Here is a 26,328-nt window from a genome sequence, read left to right on the forward strand (position 1 = left end):
ACCAGTTTTTGTTGGGTTTGAGGCCATTTTTGAGCTTGGATATTCTTTCTGTGACTTTTGACTGTGTAATAACGACATTTAATCATAACATTTCTATATACTACCGGTGTCACATCGACCAAAAAGACCGTAAGTACATGGGATAGACGGACCACTGCTGATGGGGCCACACATGCCGGCGTGTGGTCATCGGAGGCCCATGAGGGCTCGACATAGGCCCTTCATGGGTCGGTATAGGCCCGGTGGGTCCAGTGCAAGCCTATCAGGGGCCGGTGCTGACCCAACAGGGCCCAGTGACATATAATGTAAGGCCGTCTAGGGACGTTGAGGGCTCATGGGGGCCATATAGGACCAATAGGGACCACATAAGCCAATCAGGGGCCATTTAGGCCAATAAAGGCACTTCAAGGGACTTGAAAAGGTCATTCAAGAGCTGTGGTGGGCCCATGAGAGGACGGCACTGGTCCAGCAGGTGCAGTCAGGGGATGTTGTACGGGTTTCTCAGTGGCCCATTTGGGCATATCAGTGACCAATTTAGACCCAGCAGTGGGCTTTGTAGACCTATCAGGGGCTGGTGATGGTTCATCAGGGGCCAGCGTTAGTCCATCGGGGCACGGCATATGCCCATCAGAGGTAATTGCGAGCCCACGCTGAACAATGATGGCCCTTCAACGGCCCCATGGATCTACATTGACCCATGGGCCATGATGTGTCATGTATGCCCCTATGACAGGCCTACTCAGACCCCTGATGGACGTTCCCGGCCTCTGATGACCCTATGCTGAATGCTGATGGGGCTCTAAGAGTCTCCAATAACCCTTCGTCACCCCATTATTACCATACGCTGGCATTAGGGACCCCACATCAGCCGCAGGGCAGTCCGTACCATGACAGCATGTCTTTTCGGCCGATATTTCATGGGTAATATTTATCAAAATCATGATTTTATGGTGCCATTATATAGGTAACAGTCATAAGAAATATATTTCAACTCGAAAACAGCTCGAAACAGCATATAATTTTAAAGAAACCCCTCCGAAATCCAAAAGCCTATTCGGGTCCATAGAGAATAACTGCGGTCCCCCGCAATTTCGTCACGAGCGTCGGACCAATCAGCGTCGAGTACCGCCGAGCGCTGATTGGTGAATTTTCCGCTAGCGTGTAAGTACTGCTCACGGAACAAGAGTTCGTCGACAATCCTCCACAAACGTCTGTCACCATTTTTCATAATGCTAAACAGCCGGAGCGTACCCCCCTGCCACAGTGTATATAAATTATAATAGCAAGAATGTAGCTATTCTCATGGGCCACGTACTATGACGTCACTAAGACAAATCGCTAGCCATGGTTACAGATCCTATACTGCATCCTAGGCCAAATCAGTGCGCTACGTAACAATGACGTCATTGGTAAATTGAGAGATAAATTGAGAAATTTTAGGGCCGACCTTGGAGCCGGCCTTGAGGATGAATCATGCGTCGGATTTGTCCCCGCGATTTGTTCGATTGATTTGTTTTCAGAAATTGCTTGAAGAACTAATGAAATCGATTGATTATATAGGTATACACTGTGGAATTAATAATACTAATTCACTGATAAGAAATGTCTGCTATTGAGTCTTGAGCTCAGGTGAATTGTGAGAAGCTTTTGTTTAAATAAAAAGTTTGTTTTCCTTCAAGAGATTCTAATTTTGGCACAGGTAAGCGTCAGAGTAGTCATAAAGCAGGCGTCACACTTCCGTGTTGTAAGTCGTAACTTGACCGGGACTTCAATAATGATAATTCGATAACCTCTATCGAGGTCAATGACTTTGCTAACGATAACTCGATAACCAAATCGGTCACTTGATAATGAGATAGCGATAACGGTAATTTTTAAAAAGAAAGAAATCGAAAGGATAAAATATTTGAAAGGAACAAGCTTCTATTGAATATTTAACCCATTCACTCATACAACACCATTATTACCCAGCTGCTTACACAAAAAGGAGGGCTTAGAACAGTGAAAATGTTATTTTTCTCGTACAAACAAACAAAGAAACTTGCAAAGAAAGCCTGAATGTCTTTGGCGACAGAGCTTGTTGGGCCAGCAGACATTCCAAACAGCATTTTTTCAGTGCTCAGTTCTCAGTTCTGTTGAAGCCTTCTTCTTGCATCAGGTGGCAGCACTTCTTTTCTGAAATCAGTGCTTACATTTCCAAAATCGTGATTTCCTCGCTGATGAGTGCAATAGGCTTCACCGTTGCCAAAAATAGCAGAATCGTTGTCGCATGTGCCAAAAATGACAACGATTGACCAAACCTCCCCCGACTGAAGTGTCTCAGAGAGCTGAGATAGCAACACATTTAAACTTAGAGTCAGTCAGTGACATCTTTTGTAGACTACCTAACTCTCACACTTAAATCAAGGGTTGGGTTCCAATGCGCCTGAGTGACTCATACAAGGTGACCTTGATTGACTTTATTTTAAACTCTTATGTGAGAAGTTTTTGAGCCAATAACAAATTTAGCATTCATTTGAGGATCTGGAATCTACTTTAAGAGACTACATAATTTACATAGCATGTGACAGGGGGCATCATTGATGGTATGAACTAGCTGAGCTGGTATGAACTGGTTGACCTGAACTAACCAGTACCTAACCTACCCTGAATGCATACATGCATTATCAAACAGAACTAGTGTGAAAATCAGAACTAGGACCCCAAAATACCCCAGAGCAGAAAACTCGTCTGCTTCACCTCCAGAAAATCTAGCAAGTCCTAATTTTCCTGACAAATAGGTCAATGACCCAACCGAGAAGGTCAGCCAATGATCTAAGATCTCAAAATCGGTGAGCATTTGCTTCCTCTTGTCACGAACAATACGCTTGTTTTTTTTCCCCGCGGGGCTCTATCTCGATCAAGGGTTGAGCAGTTGGGAGGGGGTTCGACCGAACCGAGGTCCAACGTCCGACAGAGGTTCCTCCGCCTGTCTCCCTTATCTGCCAGCCGCAGTGAACACGCCGGATTCATTCTGTCACACTCGCACCTTTAATTCCAATGAACAGCTCTGAGCGCTCTCACAAATGTGCGGTAGTTGCGTAGTCCGTACGCGCATTTCACGTTTGTTTCATTACCTAGCAGCTAGCTCCGGGTGAGAGCCTCCAGGCATATGCGGCCTGACTCGTTATTGCACGCCTGCACGCCTGATATTTTTAATGCACGCCTGAGGAAGGCCAGCGGAGGCCTCATGCTTCTCGAGATCTTGTTGAAACCTGCTACGTTTTGTTGCAGTCTGGCTGATGAGCCTAATCAAAGGGGTGGAGGCTTGCATGTCTCGGTGTTGTGATATTTGAGTGACTGATGAGTATCCGTAAGGTAGACGTAGCACGAGCTGCCATATGCGATACCATAGGTTGTACAATGTACATAGGTTGTATAAAGTAGGCTGTAGGTTGTAGGTCAGGTTAGGTAAGGTTTGTTTAGGTTTGTTTTGGTTTTGTTTGGTTGGAAAAGCACACTCTCGCGCATATGTCAGCTCATGATACGTCTGCCTTACCGGCAGGGCTGCGGAGTCGATGGATTTTCGGCGACTCCGACTCCGACTCCGACTCCGGCTTTCAAAAACCAGCTCCGACTCCGACTCCGGGCATAATTGTTGACTCCGACCGACTCCAACTCCCGACTCCGACTCCGCAGACCAAGCAGGGCTGCGGAGTCGACAGATTTTCGGTGACTCCGACTCCGACTCCGGCTCGGGTTTCTAAAATCGACTCCGACTCCGACTCCGGACACAACTGTCGACTCCGACCGACTCCGACTCCGACTCCGACTCCGACTCCGCAGCCCTGCTTACCGGTACCTACCCAGTTATTCTCGGTTTTGTCGAAATAAATACCTACCACACAATGAGATGAGGGCTGTAGTTGCTCCAATACATTTTTAGCTTTTTACGAGCCATGCTGGTGGTCTGAGATTTCCGTGTCGTGATCTAACTTGGCTCCTGGGCCATGTAGCGACACGCGGTAAGCGGCATTCAAAAGAGTGTCAAAAATAATGAGGAAAACATTCGTGTCATTTTTAGGTCAGGTCAAAGGCCAGGTCACCAGAGGTCATCAAAGATCAAATTTTGCCTATCCCAACAATTTTCAAAAATCCAGCGCATAGCTCACGAGCCGATAAACCTATAGTGCCTCAGAAAAGCGTATTTGATAGCTCTTTTAACGCTCTTTTGCTTAAATGTCCTCAGGGCTCAGAGTGAGTCAGATTTGACCTCAGGTCTATGGTTTAACTGCCAGAGAGCAAAAACTAGAAAGTCGTTTTAACCCGCGCCCCAGTGGCAGTCTCAGCCAACTTCGCCCTAGTGTGTGTGGGGGGGGGGGGGGGGCATATGTTACCACCCACCTCTAACTCAAAAACTAACAGGGCTAGAAAGACGCGACAAAAAGCAGTCGATAGCTCTCAATGCGTACGTTTGAAAGTAGTTCGGTCATTTTTCATCTTAGAGCAATATTGGGGTCACTGGAGGTCATCAAAGGTCAAAATTTGCCAAATGTCATTATATTTTTTAGAAAACATGCGTTTTTCTCCGGAACCATGATAGCTAGAAAAACGCATGGAAAAGCAATCGATAGCTTTTGAGCTCTTCTTTTGATAAGGTCATCATCAAAATTGACCTCAGGTCAACGGTTTAGCCTCCAGAGGGCAAAAACTCCAAAAATAGCTGTTTTTACGAAAAGTGTTTTTCGACAATAACTTTTGACTTAAAAAAGCCACGACATTTCTATTGCCAGAATCGTGTTTCTCTCGCCGAGACGCGTCGAGTGAACTATAATTTGACCTTGAAAGGTCAACTTGAAAATTTGACCTCAAGTCAAGGTCATGACCTGACCGAAAAAGGTCATGTTACATATCATTCGATGCGTCTCAACAAGACAAACACAATGAGGCCATCCCCAGCGTCCTATCTCTTTCCAATCGAGAGTTATTGGCAAAAATATGTTTGTAGCCTCAAATGACCTCGGATGACCTTTCTAGAGGCTATCAGCAAAAAAGAGACGATGGTCGTCACGGGTGGTCCAAATCATTGTGATTCTGAAATATTTGGACTGTTCCTATGCGTACACACGGATCTAGAGGCATTTTCATTTTTCTCCATTGACTTAACCCGCGCGGGGCTGTGGTCCCCAGCCGAACGCGCGGGGCTGGGGGGGGGGGGGTAAATTTTACCCCCCCCCCCCCTGTTATCTCCCGAACTAACGGCCCGATTTGGAAAATTCAAACGCCAATCGAAAGCTCTCATCACGAACTACTAAAAACATGTACTTAATTTAAAGTTTGAGGTCAAGGTCAAGGTCAGGTCAAGGGTACAAATTGCAAGTTTCTACAGTATCGGCCTTGCACCGTAGTTGCCGAAGAATGGAGTCATGGACTGAGACTGATCGCCCAAAACGTGTTCTTAGGCTACCAAGACAATATTCGTTGCATACAATATCATTCAGAGGTCAAGGTCAAGGTCAGGTCAGGTCAGGTCAGGTCACCAAAAAACAAAATATAGAAAAGGGCATGTGCGACACATGTTTTATGGGTCATTTTACTCATAGAATTCAATAGGCACACTCAATAATTAATATGGACCACCTCTGGATGAATTTCAGGTCGAGGTCTGGTCAAGGTCAGGTCAAGTGAGGTCAAATTTTGAAGTTGGTTGTTAAGGCCTAAAAAGGTGTCTATCTGATGCAGTTTTTCACGGCGAATCGAATGGTGCTATTTTTGTTTCCGTACGAGGTCTAGAACTTCCAAAAAAAGTCATTTTTCAAAAAATTTGTGTGTCGTGACGTCATAAAATTTTGAATAACTCCCACATTTTTGAACCGATTCTTCTAAAATTTGGTATGTAGGTGCACATAGACCACTTCTCTGACATATATTCCGGTTTTTTCGATAGACTCAAAATTTTGGATTTTATAAATATTTTCCCAAAAAAGTCAGTTTTTTGAAAAAAATTGGGCCAAAATCCAAAATTTTCAAAAAACCGAGATAGCCATTTGATAGACAAAGTAAAATTACGTATAACCTTTTTTGTTACGTCTTGATTTCTTTAAAAAATGAAGATGTTAGCGGCGTTTGAACTTTTGCCATTTTTGAGGCGAAAATGACGAACATGACGTCACTAAAACGTCAATTTCTCAAAAAATTTCCGACGGATTTCGCTCAAATTTTCAGGGAACGTGTCAAATTGATGTAAGAAAAGGTACTGAAAGTTTGGCGGCGCTGCGCGCCGCCGTTTTTGAGATATCGCAAAAATTCGCGAGGGGGGTAAAATTTACCCCCCATCCAGCTCCGCGCGGGTTAAATAATGGTAAGGTCACGCCACTGGCCTGACCTTAGGTCACGGATATAAAAAATCCGAGATATACAAATTATAGGCGCCCATAACATCATGCAATCCACCAAGTTCGAAACCTTTCTGACAAACACTGCAGGCTGGACATGATTGCAAACTTTTTTCTAAGCTTGGTTAGTTAACTTGACCTGGTGAACTGATCTGACATGACCTGGTGTCAAAAATTTCACACATTGTCCAAAATTGATGTACAAAAAGCTACTCCAAGCGGTGCGGCGCTACGCGCCGCGGTTTTTTATTCACGCGCAAAAAACGCGACAGGGTGGTAACATAGGGGAGAGTGGGGTAATTTGGCCGGTGGTGTAAATTGGCCGCCCCCACCTGTACGAAAGCTGATAAAAGTGAATGAAATAACTTAAGTCTCTATTCATTTGTCATCGGCAGAACTAACTCGAGAACAAATGTCAAAACTTTCCCCCTCTTATTTTTATTCAAAATTAATAAAAGGTGAATTTCGTTAGAAAATGGTAACTTTTACTTCCGTTTAAAAATTTGTATAACATGTAGTATTTGGGCTGTAAACGGATTCCAACATTATAGCGCCATTTTTGAGGGTGCTCAGCGGTTCCAAGAGCAATTTCATCTAGTTTTGTACAGCCGTGACGACTTTAAAGACACAAATTTTCAGAATGGCAATGTGGGGTTATTTGGCCGGGACTAGCGGGGCAACTTGGCCGGTGCGCTCAGAGTCACTATGCTGGGACGGCCGAGTTGTCATGGTCAATTATACCATAAAGGACATAATTCATGACCAACTTTAACTACCTTGATGCCATATTTCCTATTGGACAGCTGTAAGGGCATGTGACGTCATCAAAGGTTACCTAACGCTTTTTTGCTAATAAATACTTACAGAAAAAAGATACAGCCGCGCAAATGGTCTCATTGTGTTCAGCTCGTCAAGGCGCATCGAATGATATACATGATGACCTTGGACTCACGTAACCTTGAGGTCACGCGACCTGAGGTAGCGTGACCTGAAGCCAACCTTTGACCTTGACCTCTCGAGGTCAACACATACATGTTTCGATGCGGAATGACGAGAAAATTACGATGGTACTTTTAGTTTTGGCCTAGCTTGATTACTTCAAAAGCTATTCGTAAAAAAAAACTGTCATCGCATCTAAAGCCGCTATTTTGACTATTTTCGACCCCTGTGACCGCTGAGTCAACTTCCAAAATGCTTCAAATGCGTCGTACATTAGCGTCGCCACGGGGGGCAAGCGGGGCAGCTTGCCCCCCCCCCCCCAACCTCGGACCGGGCACCCCCTGAGATCGATACAGATCCGATGAGATTTTGGAGTCGGGGAAAATGGGGGTACCTTTCTGAGAATGCCTGTGAGGTCAGACTCTGTTGGAGCGTGCAGTTCAAACCAAAGTCAGAGTCGCAGTCGCCAAAATCTTCAAGACTCCGACTCCAGACTCGGAAATGTCAATGCCATGATTCATGCCATGTTCCTAGTTGGTTCTTTATTACATTTGGTAGCTGATTTTCATAAATTTTGGAGTGCTGACACATAATTTTCGTTCAAAGCGTGACACGAAATCTTCGGGGCCTTTCTCAACTCTCGTCAAATGTCTGCGACAGGCACAAGTACCGTTCAAGTGCCGCAGGGCTCATGAGCCTGCTTTTCACACAGGCTCCTAAGGAGCTCCACTGAGCTCTAAGAAGCTTTCGGAGGGCCCAAACCGGCCTCTGAGAGTTCCACTGGTGTCCATGTTCTCTAGAGGGCCCATACAGGGATCTTTGAGGACATTATACATACGTAGACCTCTGAAGGGCCACACGAATCTTTGAGGATGCCTTCGAAAATTTCTGAAAACCTCAACTGGCCTATGATAGTTCAGCCGAACTTTTGAGGCGACAGACTTTACTAACCCCAACCCGGCATCTGAGGGGTCACAACTCACGTGTCCCTCTGAGGGCCGCAACACATGTTTCTTATGTCCCTACCAACGTAGGTTCCTTAAGGATTCGACACAGACCCCGACGGTTCACACTGTTATTCGAGGGCTCCAGGCTCACCCTGGGCCTAGTCTCTTACCGCCCGCCGCCCACACTGGCTTCTGAAAGCTCGTGTGCCCTAAAGGGCTTTCCGGGCCCACCTTAGGCTCGGAAAGCCCTAAAGCACCACATACACGTAAATATTTGGGGTGACCCACGCCAATCTCCGGGATCCTAAGCATGCTTCTGAGAGTCCACACTGACCCTGAGTGGCCTGAAATGGCCTGGAAGTCGCAATCCTATCTCTAAGGGATCCCTTGCCGCTATGCCGTGCGTAACTTTTGGTTCCGTTAAATATTTTTGGTCGCGTTTGCAGCGCTTCCCTTCACTCGAAAAACCAGAAACTTTTTGTTCACACTCGAGTGAACAAAACACTTCTTCTCACTGCAGCAAGGATGAATGGTGTACTTCCGATTCACACTTCCGACATTTTCTCTCAGTGTCCGCCGAATGCCCAATTCTTAGCTACAATCGGCGGCTGGGATAAGCCCTATGCATTTCACGTAAAACCTCGGCATGCATGCGTGAATTGAGGTTTTAGCGAGGTGATCCGATTCAAATGGAGCGTTTTTCACCTTCTTCTGGGTAATGATCATGAGCGACGAGAGTCTGCACAGGGGCCCTCTGCAGTGCGTCGGCAATCGCAGCCACTGTAATTCAAACGGTCGTTTTTGTCCAGAAATTTCAAAATTTTGATTTTTCTTTGTAAAAAAATACATGCTATAGCTAGAAGGAAAACTTTGTCACCATCGGATTTCTCGCACCATTGCGCGTCGAATGATATGTAAAACGAGTGAGTAACGGCTGGGGAAAGGCAAGATTTAACACAAAACTTGATTTTGCCCCCCCCCCCCCAACCGAAAATGTCTGGCGACGCCTATGGCGTCGTAGGACACACGTCATTGCTGAATGTGAAGCTGACTCGCCTATAACAAAAATCAGGGCCTCAAACTAACACCGGCCAAATTGCCCCACACCCCCGGCCAAATAACCCTGCTAGTGGGACAATTTGGCCGCTTTGCAGACCTTTGTAATACGTCACAATTTCAATATAAGTAGTTAATCTATCATTTCAAGTTTACTGTCCAGGAAAGTAAAATGTATGCCGCACCTGTCAGCGTTGAGAAAATGCAGAAATGTGTTGTCGATTTTTAGTTACATCGTTTTCTAAAAAAGCGGCCAAATTACCCCACTCTCCCCTATGTCCCCCTCCCCCCCCCCCCACTGGGGCGAAGGTCAAGGAAAAACGTTTTTCTGTAAAACAAAATTGACTGAAGAGTCACATTACTTTTGTCAGCATCGTATTCCCCTCGTCGAAATGCGTCTAATGAACTAAATTTTGGCCTTGAAAGGTCATTTTGAAAATTTGACCTCAGGTCAGGTCTAGGTCGTGACCTGACCGTGAAATGTCACTTTGCATATCAGTCGATCCGTATAGCCGAGCTGAAAACATCTTAGGTGGCCTCTAGCATGTCTCTATCAAAAGTTATCCAAAAAGTGGCCAATTTTACTATCAATCACACCTGTCCTCAGGCTGTCGCTGGGGTCGACCATGCCAGGCGCCGGATACATTCCGTACGCCACGCGAAAGGCGAACCGGCTGAGGACCCCTGGTTTGCCGGAGTGCGCCTATGTGGAGATGCGTCGCGAGCTGGAGCAGCACCTGCAGCGCTCGCCGCCGCAGAGCGCCCGCTTCGTGGCGGTGGTGACGGCCGAGGAGCGGCTGCGCGAGGCGCTCGTTCAGCGCGCCTCGTCCCAGCAGCTGCTCGACGTCATGGAGCGGCGCTGGCCGCACGCCGCGCAGCGCATCCACCTGGTTAAACAGATCGCCGGCGTGGTGGACCCGGGCCACGCCGGTCGACCCGGCTCGCTGCAGGCCGCCCTGAGTAGCATCGAGATGCGCTACGGCCTGGCGACGCGGGCACCGGCTCCGCCCGCCGACCCGCCCAGTCTGGTTGTCGAGCCGAGCCTGTCCACTGCGCCGTCTCTGCCGCCGCCCTGTCCGCCGCCCGGACTGCTAAACAGGGGCCAGTCCCGGGAGGAGACACTGCGCCATGTGGCCATCCGGTTCCTGGCAGCCCGCCTGACGCGTAGTAACTGGCGCTCGCTGGCGTCCGTGCTGGGGATGCCCATCGGTATTATGGATGATCTGGACCGGGCGGCCAGCTCCACAAACGACGCCGTCCGGCAGATGCTGACCAAGTACTTCGAAACGCCCAGGCTGCATTGTGGTGACCAGATCAAGACGCTGATGGGAGCGCTCCGCGAGCTTCACCTGAATATGACCGCCGATGAGCTGGCACTCGAGATGGAGTGGTGAACGATTCCGTTCGGACAGTGGCAAAACTCTTGCAGAGCTGATGATGCGCGTGGGGTATCGAGACTCATTTATAACAATAGTCACCACATATGTGCAGATGTTTTGGTGACATTACGAATGGTGGGATGTGTATTTGTGTGCACTGTTTGCTTCATGAGAGCACGGAATATATAGTCTACGACTATATAGATAATATAGGTATGCATAGTCTGTCGAAGAGTGAAGACTGTATATTCCGTGATGAGAGCAAATATTGTGTGAGTCGTGGTTAATGTATTGGGAGATGGAGAAGTGTTGGTTAAAGAGCTTGTCGGATTGTTGTAAACTTACGATGGAGTGATGTGTTCGTATACCTACGGCTTCCGCGAATGTCTTGTTGCGTCTAAAAGTCGCTTCGCTTGCCGCTACCGTGCATATAGTTACGCGATATGTATATATTTAGGTTGACTGTATCTACACTCCCTGTAGCGTTTCTGTACTTAACGCTCAAGAATTGATACTTCATTCCGTTGTTTTGTTCATAGTCAAATCAGAATCATGAGACAAATACACTGTTGTTAGTTTTCAATGCCAATGGGCCCCGGCCGCAGAGTTCAGACCGAGCGATGGTCTTCATTGGGCGCTCGTGAAAGGCGCGTGCTCTGCGAACACTGCGGCAGCACGCAGGCTGCTTCGCTCAGAGGCTGCGAGATTGTGGCCCGAGTCTCTCACCGAGGCTTCATACCCAGCACTGAACATATGGCTCCCCTGCATATCCCAGCACCGAATAGCGCAACACAATTATACAGTCGCCCAGATGAGGCGGAGCTTGGGGACAGGGCTGCGGAGTCGGAGTCGGAGTCTGAGTCGGAGTCGGTCGGAGTCAACAGTTGTGACTGGAGTCGGAGTCGGAGTCGGAGTCGATTTTAGAAACCCGAGCCGGAGTCGGAGTCGGAGTCGGAGTCACCGAAAATCTGTCGACTCCGCAGCCCTGCTAGGTCTGCGGAGTCGGAGTCGGGAGTTGGAGTCGGTCGGAGTCGACAATTCTGCCCGGAGTCGGAGTCGGAGTCGGAGCTGGTTTTTGAAAGCCGGAGTCGGAGTCGGAGTCGCCGAAAATCCATCGACTCCGCAGCCCTGCTTGGGGAAACATGCGGCGGCGGCGGCCAGTAGCGGCGGAACACATTCAATTAAGGAGGGGGGTGGGGCACTGCCGACTTTTGGTCCCATTCTTTCCATGCAATGCCCACAGGGATAATGTTAAACTGGTAAAATCAAGGGGGCGCCCGGCGCGGTGCCCCGTTGCTCCCCCCGTTCCGCCGCCTATGGCGGCGGCTATGATAAAGAATGGCTTGTTTCATATTTTTTGCCATGTTCAGCAATGTCCAATTCCTATGAGGTGAGAAGGGTCACGCATCTTTATGTTATAATTTTCTAGTGACTGTTAGCTTACGAGTGCAAACTGCAAGCCCATTGATGCGAAGTCCTTCCATGCAGTCGTTGCACTGTGATTCAAAATCAGACCTGTAGGTGTCGCTGCTGCCACCAGTTTCCCCTTTATTCACCAGCCGCCCGCGCACAGGCGGCTGTCTGGGCTGACGTCACGGTCCCAACCCGCACTTCAGTATCCCGCCGCTAGATGTCGGGCTGTGGCGGCGGGCCGCAGCGGCCCCAGAAGGTGAACTGGAATGGCCAGGGCCGTTTTCACTGGCGAGTCCGGCGGCGCGCGGCGAACAGCTGGAGGCGGCGGTAACAATCAGACGAGCCCGCCCTACCTCGACAGTCGGCTCTGTGTGACTTTTTGTGCGTGTATGCGACTCTGTGAGAAGGGCAGGTGCGCGTGCGAGTCGTCGGAGGCCCCTCGAGTGCTATGCCTGGTCTCGCCGCAGTTCTTTCCAGCTTGCTGCTGTTCTCACTAGGTGAGTTCGCCGTCGGGCCGCTGCGTCAGTGCGGGGAGGGGGAGGGAGGCCTGCCCGGTCGGTGCCGGACAGGCAGGCGCCGATGACCCCTGCATGGTCACCTCCCGGCGTATCAGACGGATGTGTCGAGAAAGCATTTCCCAGTGACAGGGGATGTGAGGTGGCCCGTTCCGTGACCTTGGGGCCTGTCCGGTGAGCTCGCCCCACTCTATATCAATATGGGTCAGTCGCCACCGGTGGCTGGCGCCGACTCCGCGTCTTCCCGCAGCGTGTCGCCCGTGATATCTGGAGCGACCGCCGAACGAAAGTGCCGCCGGGTAGCTCGGCACGCTCTCACTGAGACACTCCATGACCGTGTGATGAGTTACCGGGAGCATAGGCGTATAAGTGGGTGGGCACTTGCCCACCTGGCCCCCCCTGTTCCTATAGGAACAGGGGGGGCCAGGTGGGCAAGTGCCCACCCACTTTTCGAGGTGGGGGGGGGGGGCCAACCAGGTGTTTTGGCCCACCCACTTTTTACGCGAGGCCCCTCGTCTCGATTTGAGAGGACGTCGTCGCCTTGCAGAATAAACAAACTCGGTAAAAATAAGTTCCACGAATCCCCACGCACGGACTCCAAGGGGCCGTGATGGATCCAAGGACTGGCCCTCTGTTCATACTTGTCAGTCGAAGCCCCTGAGAATGATGGCCTGAGAGGCCCTAGTGGATCTGAGGAGGCCCCAATATCCACACTGGTCTGGGGAGGCCCCTGACACTGGCGGCCTGGGAGGCCCCTCTATCCACACTATAGTCAGAGGTCTGAGACTGGTGGTCTGGGAGGCCCCTCCATCCACACTAGTCAGAATAAGCCCCTGACACTGGCGGTCTAGCCGAGGCCCCCTACCCTCACTAGTCAGAGGAGGCCCCTCTATCCTCAATAGTCAGAAGAGGCCCCTGAAACTGATGGTCTGGGAGGCCTATCCATCTACACTGTAGTCAGAGGAGGCCCCTGAGACTGATGACCTGAGAGGCCCTTATCATCACACCAGGCAGAAGATGCCCATGAGACTGATGGACTGAGAGGCCCTTCTATTCATACTGGCCACAGGAGACCCCCAAAACTTTCGGTCTGGGAGGTTCCTCAATCCGGCACCAGTCTTCTGAGTCCCCTGAGACTGGGAGGCCCCTGCGACTGATGGTATGAGAGGCCCTCATATTCACACCAGTCAGAAGAGGCCCCCGAGGCTGATGGCTGTGAGGCCCTTCTGTTCATATAACTGGCCACTGGAGGCCCCTGAAACCGGTGGTCTGGGAGGGCCCTCTATACACACTAGTCACTAGTCAGAAGAGGCCCCTGAGACCGATGATCTGAGAGGCTCTTATATTCATACTGGCCACAAGAGGCCCTTGAGACTGATAGCCAGAGGTCCACTCCTAATGAATCAGAGGGGGGGGGGGGGCCTCTATCCACATTTACACTTTTCTAGGGAGGCCCCTGAGACCGATGGTCTGAGAGGCTCTTATATTCATACTGGCCACAACCCAGCCAGCCTTCTCAAGTGGGGCCCACATGGGCCCCAAGTGGGCTCCAAACTGGGACCCATCTGGGCTGCCCACCTTGGACCCAGATGGGAATGTCATGGGCGTCCAACTGGGTCCCATCTGGGCACCCCAGACGGGGCCCATGTGGGACCCATCTGGGGCCCGTATTGAGCCCGCATATGGGCTTTCCCAGTTGGGACCCACATGGGCAGCCCAAGTGGGGCCCATATGGGACCCAGCTGGGATATATGCATATATATGGGTCCCACACGGGCTTTCCCAGTTGGGACTCAGACGGACACATGCAAAAAGCGCACATGGAATTTAATTGGGATTTGGTACCTAGCTTATGTCGTCCAATATTTCCGCGTGAATCCCAAAAAGCAATGTGTTCACACGTGGGAGAACCGCGTACCCTTTGCCTCTCACTAGATCCCCAGAGATTCGAACTTAAGACCTATGGAACATGATGCGGGGACCCTAACCACTACACTACGCTACCACTGCAGGAAGGCGGCAGGCGGCTGGTAGAGAACGGAAGCGTGGATGCGTACCTATTGTGAAAAGGGGGAAGAGTTTGTAACGATAGTGATAGAGGCCCGAGCGGTCCGTCAGCGCCGTATTGCGTCTATTTATAGTCACCAACTGCCGGCGGGGCGGCCGCGCCACCACACAACGAACGCCGGCGACACAGTATCAGCGACCTCGCAGGGACACGGGCAGGGGTGTGCCCAGGCGGCTGTCAGATCAGGAGTCTGGCAGTGTAGCGGCACAGTGGAGGCGCTGGCCAAGTCCAGCACGTAAAGTTAGCACATCTAGCCCATCTGGGACCCAGTTGGACGCCCATGACATACCCAGATGTAGCCCAGCCCACATTCGCCCAGATGCCCCACTTCCAGCCCATGTGGGCCCCATTTGGGATGGCTGGCTGGGAAGAGGCCCCTGAGACTGATAGTCAGAGAGGTCCACTCCTAATGAATCTGAGGGGGGCCTCTATCCACATTTACACTTTTCTAGGGAGGCCCCCGAGACTGATGGTCTGAGAGGCCCTTTTATTTATACTGTCCACAGGAGCCCCTGAGATTAATGGTCTGAGAGGCTTTTCTATTTATACTAACTAGAGGAGGCCCCTAGGATTGATGGTCTAACAGGCCCTTCTATTTATACTAGCCAGAGGAGGCCCATGAGACTGATGGTCTCTGAGAGGCCCTTCTATTCAAACTAGGCAGATGAGGCCCCTGAGAATGATAGTCCGAAGAACCATGCGCGGCAACTGGCCGTGGCCATATTTCGGCTCGGTAGGGCCCCACAGAGCTCATGAGAGCACCTCAAGGGCTCCTAAGTAGACACGCTTATCCCCATAAGGGTGCCACACCGGCTTCTGAAGGCTCCTTGTAGGCATCTAAGGGCCCTTTCCGGCCTCTAACGGCTCCATCCGCCTGTGATGGCTCCACACCAGTGTTTATGAGCGCCACACAGCGGCGCCTTTGAGGGTCATACTAGTGTCTCTTAGGGCCCTATATCGGTGGCTCTGGGGACCCCACCCGGCGCCTCTGTGGGCCACCACACCTGTGCATCTCAAGGCTCTATAGGTACATCTGAAGGACCCACACCGACACCTCTGAGGGCCCCACACCAGTATCTCGGAGCTCTGAAGGCCCCACACCGGTGACTCTGAGGACTCACCGGCTCCTGAGAGCACCATGTTGATGTCTAACGGCTCCACAAGGCCACTGAAGGCACCACACAAGCTCTCACTGAGCTCTAATGTCCATGTACCGGCCTCTGAGGGATTTAAGCCAGCGCATTCATAGCTCTACACCAGTAATTGTAAGGGCTTCACACTGAAGTATCTGAGGGTTCCACACCGGTGTCTCTAAGGGCCACATACCGGCATCTCTGAGGGCCCCATACCGGCGTCTCCAAGGGTCCACATCCGGCGGGCACCCATCAGCGACTGAAGGTCCCACACTGTCGACTCCGAGAGCCCCATCTGCGTCTGGGAGCACCATGCCGTCTTTAAGAACCACAGCGGCTCCTCCGTACGAAAGATGGGCGTCTGCATGCCAAAGGGGAGCGGTTCTGAGACAGTAAGGCACCTACGTGCAATAGAGGGGCGCCTATGAAGCCCATAGGGGCGCCTCAATGCGAAAGAGGGGCGCCTCTGAGGCCTACATATATGGGCGTCCACATGCAATAGAGGTCTGCAGACTGCAATTGATCAATGCCATGGGGGTGCATTCATAAGAAACAGGGGCGCCGGCATGGAAAAGAGAGGCGCCTTCAAGTGTCCATAAAAGAGAGACGCCTATGATAAGCGCACATTTTATGCGACAACGGGGAGACTGTGGCACATATAGGGTTGTCTCTGATGACTATACATAGGGCGCTTATATGCCAAAGAGGGCGCCTATGAAGCTAATGGGGGCACTTGGGAAACGAGGAAGACATTTGTGTAAGGGTTTTCAGGGGTCATGCGCCGTTTGCGGCAAATAGATTCTAAAAAAAAAATCGGAGGGGGAATAAGTTTTAAAAAATGGTGCGGACTTTCCGCACTGTTCGCTTAAGCGGTTACGCCACTGGGTACATCTGCCCGATCTGAGAAGCTAGATTTGGATGTCATACTTGAAAGCAGCCAGCAGGACGAGGCAAAAGTTGGAGGCCCCTGAAAATAGGAGGCCCCTGGAAAAGGAGGCCCCTTGACAGGGTGGCCCACCCACTTTTCATGACGTTCCTACGCCCGTGACCGGGAGCACAAGATTACTTTACTTATACCGGGAGCAAGGCCCTAAAACATAGACCGGGAACATTTCACTCAAACGTTCATTACACCTACACAGCTCAAAATTTATTGACATGTGTTTTAATTAACCCGCGCCCTGCTGGGGGGGGGGGTGTTTGAACACCCCCCCCCCCTTGTGGTTTTTCGCAAATATCTCAAAAACGGCGGCGCGGAGCGCCGCCGTTTTTGGTACACCTTATCATACATCAATTCTACACATGTTGTGAAAATTTCAGACCAAGGTCATTCAAGGTCAGGTCACCAGGTCACTTGAAGTGACCTCACCTCATAAAAACTTTCAATGTCTGTCATAGCTACACCGAGTGACCGATCGCTTTGAAACTTTCAGCGATTGCTAAGAGCAATAGCATGTACAAAATGTATATCTCAGAATTTTGATATCGATGACCTAAGGTCAGGTCAATTTTGCGACCTCCCCATTATAAGTCAATGGGAGAAAATTGAAATGCGCCTCTTTTGGATGAAAGACATTATAAACACTCCTAAACACCGAATTACAAGTGGTTTAGACACACTGAACTTGAAAATGGTGTCCGTGACCCTTGTTTATGCCCTGAGGTCATCTTAGGTCACGAATGGTATCTAACAGTTTTTCGCAAATAACTTTTGATAGAGGCATGCTAGAGCGATGAAAACGCCTTAGATGTGTTCAGCTCGACGATACGGATCGACTGATATGCAACATGACCCTTTCCGGTCAGGTCATGACCTTGACCTGAGGTCAAATTTTCAAGTTGACCTTTCAAGGTCAAGTCATAGTTCATTCGATGCGTCTTGACGAGAGGAACACGATGCCGGTAAAAGTAAGCTCGTACAAGGCTTGGGTCAAAAGTTATTGCAGAAAAACTGTTTTCGAAAAAATCGGCTATTTTTGCAGTTTTTGCCCCCTGCAGGCAAAACCGTTGACGTTAGGTCAAATCTGAGAGAATTACTCAGAAAGGGCGTTAATAGGGCTATCGAATGCGCTTTTCCGCGGCGCTGTAGCTCTATTGGTTCCCGAGTTATGCGTTGGCTTCTTGGAAATTTTCGACATTCGACCTGGAAATCGGCGAAATTTTGCCTTCAATGACCTCTGGTGACCTGACCTTTGACCTGACCAAAAAATTGACCGAAGTGATTTCGTCATTATTTTTTACGCTCTTTCGAACGCCGCCTTCCGCGTATCGCTACGTGGCCCAGGAGCCGAGTTACAAGGGGGGGGTGTTCAAACACCCCCCCCCCAGCAGGGCGTGGAAATCCAGGACCCCCAGCAGGGCGCGGGTTAATTTAGGTATATGCAAACGTCCTGGTAAGTAAAGTTTACTCACCAGTCACCATCTGACTGAATGCCTAACTAACGCTAAGCGTTCTGAAATTAAATCACCATGATTCACGATGTTTTTCCCGGCGGATTTTTCCCGCTGTGATTCCGGGCAGCAACGGTTGTCGGAAGGGACGGACCCAGCCTTAGTTCCGATTCCTTCCGGAGCGGGAAGGTCGGGTCGGTCCGTCCGTCCTCGTCGCTACTTAGCCGTGGCTCTTATCCCCGTAATCGACGTCTTCATCTGAGAACGCTATCCAACACAAAGATAAAAATTATCAAGGGTAGGTATACCAGCCCTCGACACTTCAGAGGACGAACTCTGTTATTGCTGAAAGGAAGAAGGTAGATCATTAGCCCAAACGACTGAAAATAAACGTTGACTAAGATGCCTTAGCCCTTTCCTCGATATTTTTCATTCTGATAATTGCAAATTGCAATATGAATCCCTCGACGGTCCATTGAATGGGGCAAAATCCCTCACAAGTCACATTTGATCCTTATTGAACTGAAGCTCGCAAAAATAGCAGTGGCTGCACCTCACCAGGGACAGCAAGCAATAAGCATCCCAGGGCCAGGTCAACTGGTGGCCTCACAGGTGGCGACCAAGGCCCGGTGGCGACAGGCCAGGCAATGACTCAGAAATTGGGATTTCTTGTTTAGCGAAAAGATCCGAGGAATTGGTCTGGGAACAAAAATGACCTACTAATGGTTTTGTGAGTCTTTTTCAATTATTGTTTGATAATGGTAACTGTTTTTCTTGCAGATACCTATGTGACAAATGATGAACTTTTCGTTTAGAAAAGGTCAAGGTCAAAGTTAGTCTTACTTGACCTCGAATGACTTTGAATGTCCTTGACATATGACGTTAACTATGATGTAAGCACATGCCTAGTTTAGACGGGGTAAGACTTGTAGACGCCTTATGGTATAAGAGGAATGTGTGCCTTGTGGATGACTGAGCCCCGCTGAAGACAGATGGTGCATTCTGGCATGAAACGCCGCCATGCTATGGTGCATTCCTCGCATATTATTCATGCTATGCATTGATAATGAGGTCGTCCTCGAGCTGAACATTTTTTTTCGGGGCAAGGACATCTTTGTTTATTTAGAACTGTGGCTCAATAAGGGAAACAGCAAATACCGTAGTCTATGGACTATGCCACTGCTAATCGATCCTTTCCTTGTTCGCGGGATCAAGTGGAAATCCCCTACAGGCCACAAGAAACCGGTCTGAGTGTCTGCAGACACTCATGCTTATACACTGCCATCTTTCCGCACCTGAGCACGCTGACGGGATTTGTGAAAGTCGGCGGTCCGTCCTGGGGCCTACCGAGGTGGACTGGCGGCGCCGGCTGGTCGGCACGCCCCTGCCCGATAGCGATCACAGCACAGTTCCGTGCACTCTCCAGACTGGGTGAGCCGACAGAGGTGTCTCAGGCTGATCAACCGGGCTAGAGGTGCCACTCTACGGCCTGGGTGAGCCGACTGAGGTCAGAGGTGTCTTGGTCGGACCAACCGGACTAGAGGTGCCGCAGGCTGGCTGAGGTGTCTCGGTCTGTCCAACCGGACTAGAGGTGCCGCAGGCTGGCTGAGGTGTCTCGGTCTGTCCAACCGGACTAGAGGTGCCGCAGGCTGGCTGAGGTGTCTCGGTCGGACCAACTGGGCTAGAGGTGCCGCAGGCTGGCTGAGGTGTCTCGGTCGGACCAACTGGGCTAGAGGTGCCGCAGGCTGGCTGAGGTGTCTCGGTCTGTCCAACTGGGCTAGAGGTGCCGCAGGCTGGCTGAGGTGTCTCGGTCTGTCCAACTGGGCTAGAGGTGCCGCAGGCTGGCTGAGGTGTCTCGGTCGGACCAACTGGGCTAGAGGTGCCGCAGGCTGGCTGAGGTGTCTCTGGCTGATCAACTGGGCTAGAGGTGCCGCAGGCTGGCTGAGGTGTCTCGGTCGGACCAACAGGACTAGAAGTGCCGCAGGCTGGCTGAGGTGTCTCTGACTGATCAACCGGACTAGAGGTGCCGCAGGCTGGCTGAGGTGTCTCGGTCGGACCAACTGGGCTAGAGGTGCCGCAGGCTGGCTGAGGTGTCTCTGGCTGATCAACCGGGCTAGAGGTGCCATTCTCAAACTAACGAGAAGTGTAGTCTGTCCAGCCGGGCTGGAGGTGCCAAAGGCCGACTGAGGTAACTCGGGCTGATCAACCGGGCTAGAGGTGTCACTCTCCAGCTATAGGCTGGAGAACCGACTGAAATGTTTCTGTCTATGCAGTCAACAGGGCCTTTGGAGATTCAACTGAGGCCTCCGTCTGGCTAACACGGCTTTTTTTCTTTCGGCCTGAAAAAGGCCATAGGAGCTATGGAATGTTTGAATATGGCTTAGCCCTTGGCCTGTTGGGATCAACGCGTCGACGGTCGGTGCTACAGTGGCAGAGACCGTCTGGTGGAACGGGGGTGTCCCATTGGGACAGCCCGCCCTGTCAATCTAACGGTCACCCCAGGGACCAGAGGGTGTAGTCCAACGATGCCTGGGTCCGTCATATTATAGGAAAAATGTATAAAAAGAAGATGAACAATCACTATGTATATATTATCACATGATAGGTACCTTTCAGTCGCTGCTCGCAAAACTGGTGCATACAGTTATGATGCATCAATATCGTGATATTCACCCAAAAGACTCACATCATGAAAAGGGCCTTCCGATCTCCGATGCCCTGGAACCACTCCTGTTAAGGTTATCAACTTCAAATTTTCAGGGAATGTGCGCTGCCCTATATTTAGTTTTAGGAAAACTCAGAAAATTTCAGCATCATAGCTGTAGCCGTTTCGGGACATTCCCGAATAACCTGAGAGGTGGATAATATGCCCTAATAATACCTATGTCCTAGTAATAATATGGATAATGTGCTCTGCCAAGTGTCACTAATGGGTTAATTTTACAAAAAAATATTCATCAGATTTTCAGTCCGCAGTAGTCCGCTGTAAAAAAAAAATCTTCAGAAGTAGTAGAATCAGATAAGTATAAAATTCAGTATCCAAGACGTTAGGTATACTATTGAATGATAAATGTGTGATGTGTACACACTCCTATCCTATTAGTGTATTTCCTCATTATTTTTTCAACGTGTTTCTCTACTGCAGGTCCACTTCCGTCCACTTGACTAGCGGAACTTGTCTTCCCTCCCGCCCCTCCTTCCGCGCCCCACATCTCCCACATCCCAGAGTCACCGACATTCACCGCGCTGGCCAACTGGACAGACGACCTATCCCGCTCGAATCCGCCTCGGCCGACAGATGAACACGTCACCCCATGACTAAGTGCCGGGCGGGCGGCGGGCGGCGGAGTCTCAGGGCCGACAGCCTGGCACCGGCCGTGCAGTGGTGCTCTTACCAACGGCTCGAGATTGGCCGCGCGATGCTCACTCCATGTGGCGCGGAAGACTTCTGCACAGAGGCCCGACGGGCAGAGCAGTAGTGCTTTGTCTCTCACACGGCCTCAGGCAGAGACACCGGGCGCTGGCGGCTCGGAGCTCGGTGGGAGCGATCTTACCTGCGCATGGACGTGTCTTGATTTCATTTAGCCTGGCTTTGGGTCCTTGCTCGGTGTTCAATGGAGGGGAACCCGTAATGTCCTGCTTTTTAAAATCCATCTTCTTTGCTATATCCCGTAAAATGTAGGCTTAAATTAGTCATGTTCGTAGTTTGACAGAACAAACTGATCAGTTCGCTGCTCCACGAATTTTATGTCGAGGACCAACATAGGCAGAACGCAACGTCTTCCTTATATATACTCGTATATTCAAGTACCAGATCGATTTCATTCGATGACCGGATCGGCAGTTCAATTGCCGCTTTGAGCCTGTGCGGGCTGCGTGCGCGGTCGGGGCCTTCAGACGGGGTCGGCCCGGCTGCACCAAACCAGTCGGATGAATCGATAGCCGTTAGCTTACCGGTTTGGTTCCTCGGATTTTCGCGAGTGTGCTACTACTGGCTCATCTACTTTCGCCAATTGACACGCTTCTGCCAACACCCAACCGATGACCGTTGACCGCTAACTAGTTACCAGTGTGACCATTGACCATCGACCAGTTACCGCTGACCACTGCAACTGACTTCTGACCACTGACACCTGACTACTGACAGTGATCACTTTCTTTTGATCCCTGACTACTGGCGTGACCATCGACCACTGGCCACTACTACTGACATTGGATCATCGATCACTTTCTATTGACCACTGACCACCAGCGTGACCACTGACCACTGATCACCAGCCATTGACCACTGGCCAATGCACCAGCGTGACTTCCAATTCCATCTACAACTAAATTCTGACCACTGACCAGTGCCCAGTAACCACCGCTGACCACTGCACTGGTCGCTGACCAGTGACTACTGATCAGCTATCACTGACTGCTGACCGCCGACAAGCGATCAACCGAACAAGTTATTTAGCACTGATCGATGATGGCCATTGACCAAAATGACTGTTGACCTTGACCAATGGTACCTGATTACTGACAGTGACCATTGACGGTTGACCTTGACCACCAAGTACCGACCGCCGAGCCGACCACCTATCACTGACCATTTTCCGTCGTCTGTTGACCAATGCCCACCGAATTTTGACTGTCTCTCTCTCTCTCTCTCTCTCTCTAACCACCCTCTCTTTTGTCCAACAGCGGCCACAGGGAGCGCACAGGACTCCAAAGAGCCGTACCTGGGCAAGTTCATCAACAAGTTCAATTCGTACCACCACCAGGTCTCGGGCCATGTGTACGCCGTCGACCAGTACACCATCCTGATCAAGGTCAGTGCTACTCGTACTTCCGAGGGCGGGGCTGAGCGACCCTGAGCGGACGGCCCGCCGGGCCCTCGGCTCTTCCTGGAATGGCTCACTTGTGCCTCTCTTGACATTTCCCTGTGTTCTTGTCTTCTCTTACCTTGTTATATGCATACATTTTCTGTTTTATTGTAGATATTTGATTTCTGATCCGCTTTCGTTTTGACCTCGTCTTTATTCCCTATTTTTTTCGAGCCTTTCCGGTCCGGACCCTTCACGTCGATCGTTTTTACCTTGTCCCCCGCCCCGTCATATAGCCTGTTCAAGGTCCCCTCCTTGTCTTGCCCAGGCATCCGCCCCAGTCCGCTCTCAGTCTCGTCCCGTCTTGGTCACTACCACCACATGACGGTCCGGACTCCGGACTGCCCCGCTAGCCTCGCTCGCCTGCCCCTCCCGCCCCTCCCTGCCGCCCCACCTGTCCCTCTCCCCTCCCCGGCGGTGCCGTCTCCTCCCGACACCGCGCGCGGCATTGTTCCGGGGCGGGCGAGCGCGTGGCGCCGCCGGCACCTCCGGGAAAGCTGATCGTGTCGTCACTGGCACGCAGTCGCACGGTGTGACGTCATCAGACAGGTAGCGGTGCGCTGCAGACTGGCCAGGCGGGGAGGAGAGGAGGGGAGGGGAGGAGCGGGCGGGGATGGATTTAGAGGAGGGCTGCTAATGACTCGGAAGGAATCGAGAGGCTGGTTACGATGGGTTTGAGAGGGATAGATGGGGAGAGGAGAGGGAGGAATGAGGAAGGTATGGGAAGTTAAAATAGAGCTATGAAAGGCTGCATGCCAAGCTTATTTTGTACAGACTGGTGCACCGCACAAGTCAACCTCAAGGGGTCTGAATCCATTTAGTTTGCACGAGGATGTGGTTGGATCTAACTATGTAGTTCCACAATTGTAAATCTAACATTAACTGCAGTTCGACGCCTTCAGTCCTACCTGTATCGGACTTTGTCCAGTTACAACGGGTCTGTTCCCGTCGCTCCTCCAACCTCCTCCAAGCTCCTCTAACCTCCTCCCGTTTAAAAAAAATCGTTCCCGTCGCTCCTCCAAGCTCCTCCAAGCTCATCTTGATTCCACATTTCACCACCACTATTTGCCTCCTCCCTCATCCCAAACGAAAGTTGGATTTTTGGAGGAGGCTCTGCGTAGACATATCTGACGCACGTAATACAAATGTGAATTGTTTATAAATGAGATTTGAGGGGACTGGACATGATTTTAGTGATCGATGAGGATGAGGTATCTTTTAATAGCAATGCTCGATATTAATCTACGGTTATTTTATTAGAAAGCGATTAGTATCTCTTGATTTATGTTTGCGCGCCATAAATCGCCGACCGTTACAGCCCGCAAACAGCTGATTTTCTCGCAAAAATGTTCCCGTGGCTCCTCTGAAACGGCTCTCCTCCAAGCTCATCCAACCTCATCAGAGATTTTTTGGGAGGAGCGACGGGAACAGACCATAGCTTATCGACTATAGCTGCGCAGTGCTCACGTGTGCGACTATTTCACTGCGATTCAATCCGTTGACACTGTGCCCAGTCGGACGACTGTAAATGGTCCCATCAGCAGACAGTTCGATTTCAGGCGGAGGGTCCCGCTTTTCCTGGTGGTACTTGCCCGGTCAGCTGTAGGCAAAGGACGTCGGACGTCAGCCCTGCATTGGAACCGGTTTTCACTTGCAAACGATAGTCTAACGGAGTGCGATTTTTCTAATTACTTATGTGAAACTCCTGTATTGCAGGCTCGCCCATCCTTGACCGTCGCGTTATTGACACCAGCTTATGCTAAATATACAGGATAGTTGCCGTTCCCAGACGGATTAATAGTCTAGGTCTGTGTGCAATGTGCACTGTAAAGTGTTCGCATCTTATACGTAAGGTATGTTTACAAAACCATGCAACGAAAGGTAGCCGCGTCCCGATTAAATTAGCGGGTTTAATTTTGACAAAAATACTCTGGCGCTTTGGCAGTTCGACGCCCTCAGCTAAACACACGTAATTAATTACAAGCTTAAACAAACTTATAGAATTTCATCTATGTATGCCGGAAGGCTGCTGCAGCCTGGGAGTGGGGCTTGTGAACCTGTGGACGCCGCAGCGATGTTGGCTTTGACAGCCTCTTTTCCGTCTTTATTTCGTTCCTTGTATGTTAAGCAATATCGCTGTTCATGGAACTGAAAGCACAATAGCACTCGACGTCACTATAATCGCCGAACTCAATAGAACCCCAGTCAGGCTCAATACATAGGTATACCGCAGACCAGTAACTGCCCATGAGTCATCGAAGATCCGTTTTCGCGTTAAGTGCCGCAGAACGGCGAACTGAAGATGAACTCATGTGCACATGTAAGGGCTAGGCAATTCCAGGAGTCAGGGCACTATCCGCGAATCATGTGGGCCTTGGCACTCGGCAGAAGTATTGTCACAAATTCTAGGCATGAACCTGAGGTAACGATTGTATGACACATGAGTTCTGGTAGGGCAGAGTTGTGATATTACCCCACATACTCCACCGTGCAACGAGGTGTGAAGAGTACCTAATAAAGTTGTTTAACCATTCGCACAATTATATGGAAGAATAGGAAGTAGCTAATATTCATCATCTATTTAGGATGTCGCAATATAATGATAATAATAATACATTTAAGCGTTGTTTACGTTCGTGTTTTCGTTGCTATTGTAATGCTGTTTGAACCCCAGTTGACGTAACCGCCGTCCCGCAGGATTTCTCATACGATGGAGAGGGCACCGACACATTCTTCTGGGCCGGCTCGAACAACCGTCCGGGACCTCGCGGGTTTATTCTGCCAGACGAGCACGACAGGTGAGCCTTCTCCCAGCGCGCGCCGCCAACACGGCGGGCGGGCGGGGATAGTGTTATATGCAGCAGTGCAGTCCCCGCTCCGAGCTGGTGTTACTGTTTTGTACGGCGGTGCAGTCTCCGCTCCGAGCTGGTGCTACTGCTTTGTACGGCAGTGCAGTCCCCGCTCCGCGGTGGTGCTACTGCTTTGTACGGCAGTGCAGTCCCCGCTCCGAGGTGGTGCTATCTGCATATGCAGGGCTGCAGTCTCCGTTGTTCGCGACATTCCGTAATCATGTCCATGAGTTCCACGTTCACGCCTCTCTCTCTCTCTCTCTCTCTCTCTCTCTCTCTCTCTCTCTCTCTCTCTCTCTCTCTCTCTCTCTCTCTCTCTCTCTCTCTCTCTCTCTCTCTCTCTCTCTCTCTCTAGTGACGTCATACGAAGACGCTAGACACTGTCGAATGATTGGC

At 50.5% G+C, this 26,328-nt stretch overlaps 2 protein-coding genes across 2 annotated transcripts in view; both read left to right on the plus strand.

The window, feature by feature from the left end:
* Positions 1-1,260: 1,260 nt before the first annotated feature.
* On the plus strand, positions 1,261-11,279 carry LOC122389697. The gene is made up of 2 exons (XM_043381970.1): positions 1,261-1,699; positions 9,924-11,279. Exon 2 carries the CDS (start codon positions 9,943-9,945, stop codon positions 10,708-10,710), a length of 768 nt encoding a protein of 255 aa, XP_043237905.1. The 5' UTR covers positions 1,261-1,699; positions 9,924-9,942; the 3' UTR covers positions 10,711-11,279.
* Positions 11,280-12,350: 1,071 nt separating this feature from the next.
* LOC122389698 (protein Skeletor, isoforms B/C-like) overlaps positions 12,351-26,328 on the plus strand; it is a 32,782-nt gene continuing 18,804 nt past the window's right edge. The window contains exons 1-3 of the mRNA XM_043381971.1: positions 12,351-12,605; positions 22,902-23,029; positions 25,781-25,881. Coding sequence (XP_043237906.1) covers positions 12,557-12,605; positions 22,902-23,029; positions 25,781-25,881 — 278 coding nt within the window. The 5' untranslated portion in view covers positions 12,351-12,556. The remainder of the gene's footprint in view (positions 12,606-22,901; positions 23,030-25,780; positions 25,882-26,328) is intronic.

Source organism: Amphibalanus amphitrite, unplaced genomic scaffold, assembly GCF_019059575.1.
Source record: "Amphibalanus amphitrite isolate SeventyFive unplaced genomic scaffold, NRLGWU_Aamphi_draft 000368F_arrow, whole genome shotgun sequence".
Classification (NCBI taxonomy): Eukaryota; Metazoa; Arthropoda; class Thecostraca; order Balanomorpha; family Balanidae; genus Amphibalanus; species Amphibalanus amphitrite.

Coding starts and splice junctions, on each gene's coding strand:
- LOC122389697 (XM_043381970.1), top strand. CDS start 9,943: ATGCCAGGCGCCGGATACATTCCGTACGCCACGCGAAAGGCGAACCGG.